Source organism: Danio rerio, chromosome 9, assembly GCF_049306965.1.
Source record: "Danio rerio strain Tuebingen ecotype United States chromosome 9, GRCz12tu, whole genome shotgun sequence".
NCBI lineage: Eukaryota > Metazoa > Chordata > Actinopteri > Cypriniformes > Danionidae > Danio > Danio rerio.
In genome coordinates, this window is record NC_133184.1 from 35,937,560 (window position 1) to 35,951,487 (window position 13,928).

The window sequence follows — 13,928 nt, forward strand, 5'->3', positions numbered from 1 at the left end:
TCATTCATAGCAAATAAAACCCAGTTTATTTATTTGAAAGTGTTTATTTAAAAGCCACAATCCCTTCAAAATCTCCTTGAATATCTGAAAAAAATAACTCCATAATCGTGCATTACTGAGAAGCAAAGCATAATCCTAAATGAGGAGAAACATTAAAAACAACTGCACGCACTCCAATGAACGTAGACAAACAGCTCACTTTAGGTGGACATTTAAACTGATATACTCAAGCCACCAATGTTCAGCGCTTTACAATAATATGTTTAAAATTAGACAAACTTTGGCTGCAGACAACAGGAGAAACTTGTAAAAAAAATCCATTTTAAAAGGACTCAATTAACAACAGGTCAATTGGATATCTACTCTCCTACCTAACTAACAAAAGTCCCTTCTCGTATAAATGCTCGAACCAGGTAGTCTATCATTTCTCAGGGTTGCTGTACAAAAATAGTTCATCTCCTTACACTTACAGTACATATGTGTTTGCAGGAGTGCTAAATAGTTGGAGCGAATAACTGGTTAGAAATAAATAGAATGCTGACAGCAGAGCTAAAAGATTGAACAGATCTGCTGGCAAACGGGCTTGAATAGATGAGGGGGGAAAGTGCTTGTAACTGCATTAAAAAGCTGCTTTTCTCTCAGTGAACTGAGCTCTGAAGACAATTTGAGCTTGTTTTTTATCACCCGCAGCAGATACAGCTCATCTCGTGTCAAATCAGTGAAAGCAGCTGCTTTTTTTTAAGGATTGGTTGGCCTGGAGCTGGAGTGTATACTGTCAGATGGTTATGAACTGAATAATAAGGCATGTGACTGATATGAGAATATCCCTTTGAAAAGGATGATGGTCAAAAAGCTACACGTTCTGAACCTTCATGGCATCCTTAGGCCAGCTGTATGAATCCAGAGTGAAGGAGTCGTAGTCGGAGTTGTAGACATGGGATAAAATGAAGGCCTCTTTATCTTTGGGTTCAGGGTACCATGAGGCAATGCCCTGCTTGTAGGCATGATCCACAATCTGAAGAAGATAAAACAGAGAGAGTGTGTTAGTGCTGGAGCAAACACAGTGGCAGTTCTAGAGGGTGGCTGGGTAAGCCCACCATCTGAGCCCCTTAAATCTGGAATCATGGAACAATGAAGTCTGCATTTTTACAAAAACCGCATGAATTTTGTACTTAAGCAGACTGAACAACTGGTTAGGGATGTAAGTATTTCTCTTTATGTGCACATTAACCAGCTGCACTGAGCAGATATGAACCACTACTTATTAATGTAGCCAGATCCTGGTATAACCAAACCCCCAAAACAAACAAGGACAAGTGCAAGTATTAAATCGAAATACTTTATATAGAAAATAATACCAATATATTAATATGCACACATCTGGCTACTTTAATAACTAATCAACCTAATAGATTTATAAGCGACTCCTACAACAAGCCTATAGACACTTAAAATAAGTGTCGATGTGAGACAATGACAATCTTCAGTGGTGATTTTTGCTATTCTATATTTCTTTTTAAGAACAGTACATTTCACTTGACATAGAACATATTTAATAAGCTTATTATTAAATAAACTTAATTTATTGTTTATTACAGGGGAGTCAAACTCAGTTCCTGGAGGGCTGCAGCTCTGCACAGTTTAGTTCCAACTCTAATTAAACACACCTGATCGTACTAATAGAGTTCTTCAGGCTTGTTTGAAACCAATAGGTTCGGGTGTTGAAGCAGGGTTGGAACTGAACTGTGGCTGTTTCTCATGCGTCCTCCTGTTCTCTTTTATATTATTCATCAACAAAGTTCAGTTCCAAAATTCAAGACCCTAAGAACAGAGGACGCGTGAAAATTCACGGATGGGTTTTTGATAACAAGGACGAACCGATGCAGACTTAAGCACGGAACTCGCTCTAGAAGCCCCAGAAGTCATTGCAATGGGTTAGAGGAGGTGGGAAAGCACTGCTTTTTATATAGATCTATTATTCTATTGTTCAGAGATATCACAAATCTCTGGAGTTTCTCTAAATGTGAACATGAAGTAAACATAAAAAAGGCATAAACACATCAAGGTTGTTTATTTGCTGAAATTTGTATTAAAATTCGTTTTTTTTGTCTTGTGCAAAAGCATATCTGTAAGGTATATACTTCTGTCTCTGCGTTCTTGGAATTTAGAAACAACCTATGTAGGGCTGCGGCCTTCCAGGAACTGCGTGTGACACCCTTGGTTTATTATTTAATAAACTTGGTATTATAATTATACCAGGGTTTCTGCAGGTTTCACCAAGTCAAGTTTAAGACTTAAAGACCATCAAGAACGTAACTTTAAACTTATATAGGGCTAATAGCGAAGGCTTTTTTGTAATGGCCCAGCAATAAAAAAATTTCTTGCCCCATTAAAAAAAAACTAATTCTAATTAGTTATTTCTTAGCATTATATTTTAATTATTCATTAATTCATTTTCTTTTTGGCTTAGTCCCTTTATTAATCTGGGCTCGCCACAGCGAAACGAACTGCCAACTTATCCAGCATGTGTTTTACGCAGCGGATGCCCTTCCAGCTGCAACCCATCTCTGGGAAACACCCAAACACTCATACACTACAGACAATTTAGCCTGCTCAATTCACCTGTAGTGCATGTCCTTGGACTTGTGGGGAAAACCGAAGCACCCGGAGAAAACCCACGTGAACGCATGGAGAACATGCAAACTCCACACAGAAACGCCAACTGACCAAGCCGAGGCTCTCACCTGCGACCTTCTTGCTGTGAGGCAACAACACTATTTTAATTACTTACAATAATTATTAATTTAAAGGATCTGCTTGTGTCAAAACAAGCAGACCTTTATTTTTTTTCAACAATGTAAATTAAAACTTGGATAAACTAAATGTATGCACGACAGACTGATATAATATTAGTTATGATTGGTGTTTTGCTAAAAGTTTTATTGAAATGCATTTTCAGTGATTGGATGTGTTGGATGATTTAAGACCTGGAAGATATTTCAATTTAATTTAAGATATTTCAATTTGATATTTAAGACTTTAAGGCCTAAAATTTAGTTATGGACTTTTTAAGACCCTGTGGACACTGTTATACATTTTGCTGCTCTAGAAAAACACTTAAAATAAGTGGCATGGCAACACTGCAAGCACACAAAAAACCATCTGTTGTCAGGTTTGTTATAGGTGTTGTAATATCAAATTAATCAAAAAAAAAAAAAAAAACCACAATAAAAACAAACACGAAAGATACCCAACAGTCAATTACCAAACATTCAGATTTGTGTTGTTCTGCAAGCTAAACACACTAAAAAAAAATTTACTCAGGCTAATTTAACAATTAGTTTTACTGTCATGTTCTTAACATAAATTCATCTTCAACCAATAACTTTCAGTGATAATTTAATGAATATAACATGACAAAGATGTTTGGTATACCTTGAGCAGTTTTTGCAGATTATTGTGGAACTTCAGATAGAGGACTTGTCTAACAACAAGGTTATTATAGTTTAGCATTTTTTAATTAAGTGTATATTTTGATATAACATTTCAGATTAATTACAGTTCATTCATTAATGGTTTTGTTAATTTTAGTCAAAGACTTCAGAATACACAAGACGTGTCACTCGTATAGTTTTGAATGGGGAAAAGTGTAACGTCAATATGGCAAATGGAGCCCCACTTACTAGTACAGGAGCCAATCATAGATCACTAAAGACTTTTCTCAGGGGGAGAAGCTCGGACCATAAATCTTGAAATATGGGCTTTTAAATGAACAAACTACACTTGAAAACAAAAGATTTTTGGTTTTGTAATCTGTATGAAACGAACGCGAGGTACAGTCCGTCATGTCAAACGCACATTATATGGCAGCAGCAACTACTCGAACACCTACAAACTTGTAAACGGAGTGACTTATTTCTGGAGGATATTCACCATCAAGACCAAGTTGTGAACTACTTCAGAAGACCAGCGTGATCAGACGATCTTTATTCAGAAGATGATAATGTGTAGAACAGCCATAAATGATGTTGGTGTCGAGATCTCATTCTTTTCGAGTACGTATGCGCATTAGCTTGGGCAACCTAAAAATTTGATTTGAACGTTTAGAAAAGAAACTTATGAGACTGATGTCGTTTAATTTTATTGGTGGTTCTAAATATGTAATGTAATCATAAGCTTGGCAAACAGTTTTGGAGAATTTGATGTTTCCTCATTCAGACAGAATGCTTGAGCATACTCGCCCAGAGGAGTTCCAAAAATGGCCGCAGAATGAAATGACCTGCGTTAAAGGGATTTTGTTTTAGTTTTGTTTTTATTCTATAAACACAATTTTTATTTTTTAAATATTAAGTTTGTTAAAGAGGAATTACTACAACTTAAACAGTTAGAACATGTTCAGGGTTTGATATAGAAAAGTTTAGTGTTTGCACAGCTTGGGTGTCAGGGGTGTCCAAACTCGGTCCTGGAAGGTCGGTGTCCTGGAGAATTTATCTTCAACACACCTGCCAGGAAGTTTCTAGTATATCTAAGCGTATGATTAGCTGGTTCAGGTGTGTTTGATTAGGGTTGGAGCTAAAATCTCCTGGACACCAGCCCTCGAGGACAGAGTCTGGACATCAACCCTTGTTCAAACCTTTTAGTCATAATGGTAAAATGAATGAGTTTGAATAGACACCTAACCCAAACTTCTTCATATTAAAGATCATGCATGTAGTTAAACGTGTCTAGTTTACATCGTTTATAAATATGGTTTACATATAAACCATATGTCTAATGAAAAAAAAATCTTAATTTGGTGTGTTTCTCATACACATTTCTGTATGCTAAAGAATGTAGCTTTTGTGCTAATGAATTTAGCTCACCATCAGTAGTAAAAAACACTACAGTCCTGTTTTTTGGCAAAATCTGACCTGACAGCTCTGACAACCTACTTTGCTGTATTAATAAATCTCTTAATTTAGCATGTTCTCATTCCATATTTCTGATCGGTGTCAAAGTGAAGAGTTTGCAAACAAGTCCTGATCTTTATGTATCATCATCATCATCATCATCATGTGCATACATTGACAGCTACTGACCTTAACAGCGATTTTAAAGGACACTTCTCTGATGGTCTTCAGTGGAGGATACAGTCTTCCCTCAGCCAAGTGCTCCTCAGTGACCATCTCAGAAATGGCCTGGAAAAGAAATCAAGCTTTAACACTGTCGGTTTGTTCACTGTTGTTCCCTAACGAAGCTTCATGTATGTTAACCTCTGCTGTAGTGAGGAAAATGTCGTCCGAGATGTGGCGAACACCACAGGCAATAACTCCCAACGCGACTCCAGGAAACACATAAGCATTGTTTCCCTGCCCAGGATAGAAGCTGCGCCCATCTGCCAAAGTGACCTTTTTAAAGGGGCTTCCGCTGGCAAATATACCCCGTCCCTGTGACACACACATATATGCAATTTAAACTGATGTGAAACTGACTTGGTATTTTCACCCTGATATGACGCTATTAGTTTAGCGAACTATTCTATTATTAAGTGTGTATTATTACCTCAGTAAGTGTGTAACACTGCTCTGCTGTGCACTCAGCTTTGCTTGTGGGATTGCTGAGGGCAAAAATAATTGGCCGTTCGTTGTTAGCAGCCATGTTCTTGATGATCTTCTCAGTGAAAGCACCACCTATAGCAGCCACACCTGTAGATGGCAATAGAAACAGCAAGCTTCAAACCTGTAAAACTGCATTTACAGCAACACACAAAGTGCTACATAAACAAATTTGTGTTCCTGCTGACAGCCCCTAGTGGCTTCAGTTTGTTTATTTTTTGCCAGATCAGGCACATTTCATGGCAAGTTCAAACCAAACATAGATTAAAACATTATATACTAATAACAACTTCATGTTTCGATTAGAGTTAAAAAAAAAAAGACTTTTAAATTTATTTTAATATGATTTTTGCTTAAAGTTTTTAATACATTTTTTAAAACATCCATCGTAGTGCTCTCGGTATAAAAGTCTTGTTTAGACATCGTCACATTCTGATAAAATATATTTTTTTTATGGGGAGAGAAGCTTGACAGTGGTTACACTGACTGCATGACACTGGAAAAATCTATTGCATTGTTTTTTACTGTGTGATATATATTGTTATATGAATACAATTTCACTAGATGAGTTGAATAACTACTTAGAAAAAAATCATCATTTTGATTAAGATGTTTCTGTAGCCGAGTGCATAAATTATAATAATCTACAAGCACAAAATAATTCAAATAAAGAAATTAAGTAAACAGCGTTTTATTTTTTTCAAAGGAGTCTTACTGTATTCAGGTAAACAGTAATTGAATAATCAAAAGTAAAATAATACTGCATAGTCTTTGTTTCATAAATAATTCAATAAAATCGATCGTTGTTAATTTGTCAAATTTACAAACGGTACAATTTTTTATGTCTGAATGCTTTTACAACTCAGTTTCAGGCCTCAAAACACTTGCAAAAATGATCAATCGTAATCTAGACTTAATATTGCATATACTTGAGATGTGACTAATGTAAGTGATCACATTGCGATATCGATGCTGATATAATGTATTGTGCAGCCCTGCTACACACGGGTGGTGAATATATTCTTCCATAAATATAAGTGTCAACCTGGAGTGACTAATTTGGCATTTGGTGCAGGCAGTCGGATCATGCCTTGTGTCAAAAATATCTACATATATGTATATATATAATTTCTGTAATATTTTGTATTCTTTCATTTTCATAGCCAGTATCTACTTCTTAATGTCAATCCTGGTAATAATTAAACCTACCTATGTAGAGTCAAGCCTGAAATTATTCATAATTCTGACTTAAAGTGACTGTTATTGGATCTATCAAGTTTTTCTTTTGACCGAAAAAAAAAAAAAAAAAAACTCAGGCTTTGCCAAAAGATAATAATGTGATGATGATGAACAAGAGTAATCATTGTGGGGATGAATATTTCAGCCTTGGCCTGGGGTTTAACAGGACATTTATGGTACATATCTTTTAAGAAATAAAATAAAAAATCTTTACATTACATTAAAAAAATGGAATGCATGATAGGATTTATTTGGCCGATGCTGATTGTCATACAGTGCAATACAATGCTACCTTTTTTTTTTCTTTTTTTTTACCTCCATTAAATTAGTTTTACTGAGCATGGATTAGTTTCATTTTACATTCAACAATTTAGGAGAGGCATGACAATATTTAAAGGTGATTTTTGCAATTTAATATTTCTTTTAAGAAGTGTAACTTTTTTTGACAAGTAACAGGATATATTTATTTAATAAACAACAAATATAGTCTGTGCTGTTGTGTTGCTATATGTAAATTATACTTTTTGCTGCTTCTGAAAAATAATGACTCGCTTATGTGCAGACATTTTTACCCAAATTGACCAATGGTTTTGTGCCAGTGCTCGAGCATGGTCTATAATAGGTACATGCATTTCATATATAAATATTAGACTCAAGTCTGACATGTTGTAAGGATTCCATTTCGTTTTTGCAGGTATTTAATGATTTTTCTCTGAGAAAAATAGATTATTCAAAAAGACATGCAGCTCATTTCCTCAATGTAATTAAAACTGCCTTTTCAATATTATTACAGATCATTTAAATTCAATATCAGCTGATAAATGTTGGCCAATGACACATTGCTGCATTCACATTAAACAAATGAACTAAAGAGAGCTGAAGTTTACATACTAAAATGACTAAACCTGAAATAAAAATACACTGAATCTATTTAAACCTAGATTATAGATTAATATAACTTTTTAAAAAGCTAAAACATGATTAAGGCATATAACCAAATGACAAAAGCATAAAATCAGGAAAAAAAAGCTACTTCAAAATCAGTACAATGATATATAATAAATATAAATAGTGCAAAAATACAAATGCTAAAGTCCTTGTTTACCGATGATAGCTGTGGGCTTGATGGTTTCCACCACTTCCTCCAGGGTTTTTATGTGAGGATGATCATGAGCAAACTCTTCCTTCTCATGGTTCAGGTGACTTCTGCCCTAGATGGCCAAGGGACACAAAATAACAGGCATAACATTTAATTTTGGTGTTCAAACGCCATCTATTACTCTAGTTCATGCACAATTAAGCCTACATATATTTGTATATTCAGATGTTGGGTAGGAGGCTTGATAGCTTGAAGGAACAAATTCCAAAAACAGAACAACTGGTGTGGGTTTGGTTGTTACCTTGACAATTAGGCCTTTGGAATCCACCATCCAGATCCTCTGGGCAGCTTCAGCATGAGGTATACCTTCCTTGGCCATGGCCATTATCAATAAGTGGGCAATTCCTAAAGCAGCCTGATCAAATAACAGACAAAATCCAAACAATTCTGATAATCTTGAAGTAACAAGTATGATTTGAAAGCCCACTATATTTGTATTCTTCATTCGCATCTTTCAGTTGAATTTGCATTACCTCTCCTGCTCCCTGAAACACAAACTTGTGATCAGAAAGTTTATTCTTCGTGATTTTAAGAGCAGCAAGAATCCCGGCGACAGCGACAGAAGCTGTGCCTGAAAAAGATAAACAAGCAAGTTTATGGCTCTTTAAGCTTTAGTAAAATAAGACTGTAATCGAAATAACCCTCTATACCCTTAAATAATGCACTATTTGAGAGAGCAGCCATTTGCAGTGGTGTTATATGTATTGCTCGGGTGTGATTTCTCTTTTTTTTTCCCAAAAGTAAAAATCTTGATGGTTCTGTGGGTTTTGTCTTTCCAAATTGATCTTTATTTCGTATTTTCTATTGGATTTAGATCAGGTGATTGGCTGGGCCATTCTACAGCTTGATTTTTTTTTCTCTGAAACCATTTGAGTTCCCTTGGCTGTGTTTTGGGTCATTGTCTTGCTCAAATGTCAACCCTGGTTTCATCTTCATCATCCTGCTAATGTAGATGTTGGACTGAAGCAGCTAATATTCATTTACACTTACGAAGGGCAGAGGCTTGCTGATTAACTAAAAGATTTCAGCTACCGTCTTTCACTGCCTTTTTTCACCTCCCTTTGTTCAGGTGTTCAATACTTTTTTCCTGTGTCATTTCATTTTATTACACATTACTTAATTTGTAAACTATTTAGATTGGATTTCTTTTTATAAAGGTGTTTATTTAGTCGTTAACATCTGGTGAAAATTTCAAGTCAACCACACCTTTAGAAATATGTTTTCTGAGAAAAATGGTGATATGTTGATTATTTATTTCCCCCATTGTATATATGTGAAATCAAATTACTACAATGAATGTTTCATTATTAATAGACAGCTTGAAGTGTTAAATAACTATAACAGGATTCACATTGTTAACATTTATCAAGCGGCAAAGTACAATAAAAATGGCATCCCTTCAGCACTCACCCACTTGTTTTCGTTTACTCGTTTGAGTGGACTATATTAGGGGAGTAATGTAGGTAATAGTGAATTTATAGAGGGCAATTTTGAATACAGCCTATGACTTTCAATTACTAAGATTGAACATCATTATAGTTTGGTAGTACAATGTGCACACCTACCTTGGATATCATCATTAAAGGTGCAATAACGGTTACGGTATTTATTGAGAATACGAAAGGCATTGCTGTTGGCAAAATCCTCAAATTGAATTAGACAATTCATACCATACCTGAAACAAAGTTATGAATAAAAATTATGACATGTTTGTACAGTATGCATTTCACACGCATTATCTTATACTCCAGTTAATCTTTAACCAACTACCTAAGCAAAGTCAGAATTAATTGAGCTCATGCACAAGGTCAGTCTGATCATGAAAAGATATTTCAGATTTGTGAACCGAATGAACTTGTGCACTTGATTTTATGTTAGTGCATACAGACCTTTTTACACCAAAAAATAAAAAAAATACAAACTGTATGCATATGATTTTGATCTTAAATGGATAATTCACCCAAAAATTACAATTTTATCATTATTTACTCTCTCTTAGAGACTCCTTTATGAGTCTCTTTCTTCTGTTCAACACAAGCGAAGATATTTTGAAGAATCGTTGATCTGTAACCATTGATATCCATAGTTTTGTTTTACCTACCATGTTAGTCAATGCTTACAGCTTTTCAGCTTTCTATATTGTTTTTATATTTGTGAATTTGAAATAATGAAAATTTGTGAATGAATAACTTGTGAATTATTAATAAAGAAGCGATCACATGCACAAGTTCAATATTTTGCATAAAAAGCACCCAAAATATCTCCATATAATAATTTCTTTCAAAGCCTTTTCTCACTTTAGTCAAACATAAGCTGATCTAAAGCAATGCCACATGTGTGCGTGTCATTCACAAAACCAGTTCAAACACAATAAACACAAAGCCAGATTACAGGCTGGACAAAAATGCATATATCTGTAAAGTTAATCACAGGAACTTCATATTTGTAATCCCACTTGGAGTTAGTGTGGAGTTTTCAACATTTTCTATCCATTTTAGTACAAAGGATTTGGTTGATCATGAGTGATTTATGAAAATACACAAATTTACTCACAAAATTGTCCGCAAGCATGATAAATGAATGAGACCCACTGAATTTTGTTAAACATTGTTAAACATACTTGTCAGTGACTGCTTGCATGAACTCATCAATGAGGTCATCGTATTCTTTGCCCCTCACTCTTTTGTGCTTTAAGCCGATGTACAAGGGGTCATCTAAGAGGGTCTGAAGTCAAATAAATAGAAATCAGTTAAAACAGGCAACAGGGTGTCAGTAAATGACACCCATGAACAACAAATGACAATTTTACAGTATATACAAGTTTTTAGTCAGTATCATTTTTAATCTATCTAATTTTATCAAAAGTGACAGTAAAATTTACAAAAAGCCATTTCAAATTCATTAAAATGTTTGAAGAGTTAAAATGGTTGAATTTCCTATTCAACAAAGAATCCTCAAAAAAACAATCATGATGATCACAAAAGCATTTTCAACATTGATGATAATAATAATAATAATAATAATGATAATAATAAATGTTTCACTAAATCTTATTGTTTTAGAGTCATTTATAAATTATCAAATAAAAATCAATATATAAAATAATTTACTACTTTAATATTTCAAAATAGTATTTTTACAGTGAAAAAATTAATATGCCTTAATTCACAAGGGTATTATCAAAAATATATAAAGTATATATAATAACCATAATAAAAATAATAATAATAATTAACTGTTTTTAAATGATAATCCCTTTTCCATAGATCACCGACACATTAATTATCCTTGAAGGACTTTAGTTTGATTTTGAAATTATTTTTGAAAAATATGATGATTAGTACGTTTCTTTGGCTAAAAGCACAAAAAAACATGGAAAACGCAAGTATAAATATACAGGCTTTGTAAATGCAAAAAAAAAAAAGAAAAACAACAACAAGAAAATACTTTTGTACAGACGAGCAACTATTCAAATTTTACCTGATTATCAGTGCCCACATCTAGCAGCACAGGCAGGCACTGCTGAGGTGGCACTCCTCCACATGCTGTATACAGAGCCAGTTTGCCCACTGGGATCCCCATTCCATAGCCACCCAGGTCTCCTAATCCCAGAATTCTTTCTCCATCCGTCACCACTATGGCCTATTAATTGACATTCAATGAAACTCCCATTTGATGGCACCAAAATAACAACATTATCTTTTAGCACATACCTTAATGTCCTCCTCTGGCCATGAGTTCAGCATAGTGGCGATATGCCCCTTGTCATGAATAGTAATAAACAGCCCTCTATAGAGAGAGAAAAAGTAATAAATGTATAAATAAGTCAAAATCACGTGCCACTTACATGTATGTTTTTTCCTGATCCAGCCAAGAAAAACAGGTTGGACTGGTCAGAGCTTTTATGAACAGTCTACTCAGAATCGGTCTCACTAAACTGGTCATTATAGGACCAGATTAAGTATAAACCTCACCTTGGTCTTCTGAAAGCAAGGCCATACTGTTGGCAGGCCAGGCCCACAGTAGGGGTGTAGACAATAGGCATGAATTCTTCAATGTCAGAGGTCAACACACGATAAAAAAGCTTCTCGTTCCTGTCTTGCAGGGTCATCAGCAATATGTATCTGCAGAATTATGAGCAGGAATGGGATTTGAGTCTGTGCTTCTGATTTCAGGATCATGCACTTAATGATTTAAGCAACGTCTGTTTACTTGTCTAGAGGATTACTGCGCGTCTCGTAGCTCTTCATGACACGAAGCACTTGGACATCTTGAGAGAGAAAACAGGGAGGCAGCAGGCCATGGATGCCAAGTTGTAACCTCTCCTCCAGGGTGAATGCCATGCCCTGTTAGCGTAACACCATAAAATTATTAACCACAAATGTACAACAAAAAAACTTGCACTCCTCCTACAGACTACAAATGACTGCTCTGCAATAGGGTCTGCATGGGCAGGTTTCCAGCTTACGGTAGCATGCATCACATGCTGGATCTATTTATTTCTGACCAATGGGAAGCAAGTCTGGCCAACCTCCCCTGCTAGTTTCTTCACTCCCAGTTTACGCCTAACAGTTTCCATCCACAAATGCTTTAAAGTTGTACCCATTCCTCATCCCATATTTCAGTCTGACTTGAGAGTCTTCACAAACAGGATGCATAATGTGAAAGCAACATTTCCACAGGCACATTTCCATGACACTGCCGAAAAAGTGCTTTGCAAAACGCAAGAGTCATTTCCTACACTGATTTTGAGATGCCTAAGCACATTTAGAGCATCTCCTCTTTGTAATGTGTATTAGGGGCCAAAGTATGCATTCAGATCTCATAGTTCCACTTTCATACTTTCTTATCAATTGGGACTTTGGTATTACTAAATGTTATAAAAACTGCATCAAAGCACCGACTCCTGACAATCTAATACCTGATGGTCACGTAGACCGCATTTGAGACCCAAAAGATGCTTACTTTGTTCAAGTGGGGGTTCCTTGTGATATCGTAGCCTCGTTTTCTGGTGAAGACCGTGCCTTTGGAGTTCACACCTGTGTGGCAGACCCTCACTGCCCCAACCATTGCAGGAGGGAGCAATAAAGGACTGGAGAAAGCCCTGCATAGCGTCAACACACTCTTACCCGAGAGAGAGTTCATTATTCCTGCAAAAGATATCAGCTTATTAGAAAGTTCCTTTTGAACTGTATGCATTGTTTCTGGAAAACCTTATTCATGTTGTTTTGGTAGCTGGTAGACCATCTTAGACCAGCACCAATGCAGCTGGTGAGTCTGGATTTTGCAACATGTTAGTTATTATCTAGCTAAAGAGCCAACTTAAGCTAGGTTCTTCTAACTAGAATTGTGTACAGAAATAAGCTTCATAGCAATCATATTTAGCGTACATTACACAAATTTCCGAGTTAATATGATGATAAATGGCTGCAAGAATGATAAATTGACTATAACCGCTTTTGCAAGTTCAGCAAGTTAGTCCACTCCAATTGTAAACAAGGCCCTTCTGGAGAAAACAAATAGCCATTTAATGTGTTCTAAATTAAATAATAATGTAGAACCAATATATAAAAAACCAATTCAACAACAGCATGCGTCTGGGGCCACATGCACATTTACGGAGAGCTTTAGCATTGTCATTGTTCTATAAAAGGATACGTCTGTTTACAAAGCCGCGTACCTGAGATCGGCCAGTCCACCGGCAGCTTCTGCTTCAGTAAGTTTGTTCCAAACGCTGACTTGCTGCTGCCTGTGTCCGCTGACGGGCGCTTTATCTGCGGATGATGTTGTAATCGACTGATACAAACGATCCAGGTCTGTTTGACATTGACGCTTTCGCTTCCCAACACTCTCGCTTTAGTCCCGCCTCGTTTAGTCAGAAATGGCCAATAGGGAGAGGCGATTCCAGTGACGGCGTTTCCAAATAAACGGAAAAG

The 13,928-nt window shown here is 35.8% G+C and overlaps 1 protein-coding gene across 1 annotated transcript; it reads right to left on the reverse strand.

Annotated features, from left to right (window-relative positions):
* Positions 1 to 28: 28 nt before the first annotated feature.
* On the reverse strand, positions 29 to 13,836 carry me3 (malic enzyme 3, NADP(+)-dependent, mitochondrial). The gene is given in 15 exon segments (NM_001089356.1): positions 29 to 1,015; positions 5,079 to 5,177; positions 5,253 to 5,426; positions 5,542 to 5,684; positions 7,939 to 8,044; positions 8,234 to 8,347; positions 8,466 to 8,563; positions 9,558 to 9,667; positions 10,613 to 10,716; positions 11,473 to 11,634; positions 11,706 to 11,781; positions 11,967 to 12,116; positions 12,205 to 12,338; positions 12,958 to 13,142; positions 13,673 to 13,836. Coding segments are annotated over 14 exon segments (1,812 nt in total). The 5' UTR covers positions 13,138 to 13,142; positions 13,673 to 13,836; the 3' UTR covers positions 29 to 853.
* Positions 13,837 to 13,928: the final 92 nt, after the last annotated feature.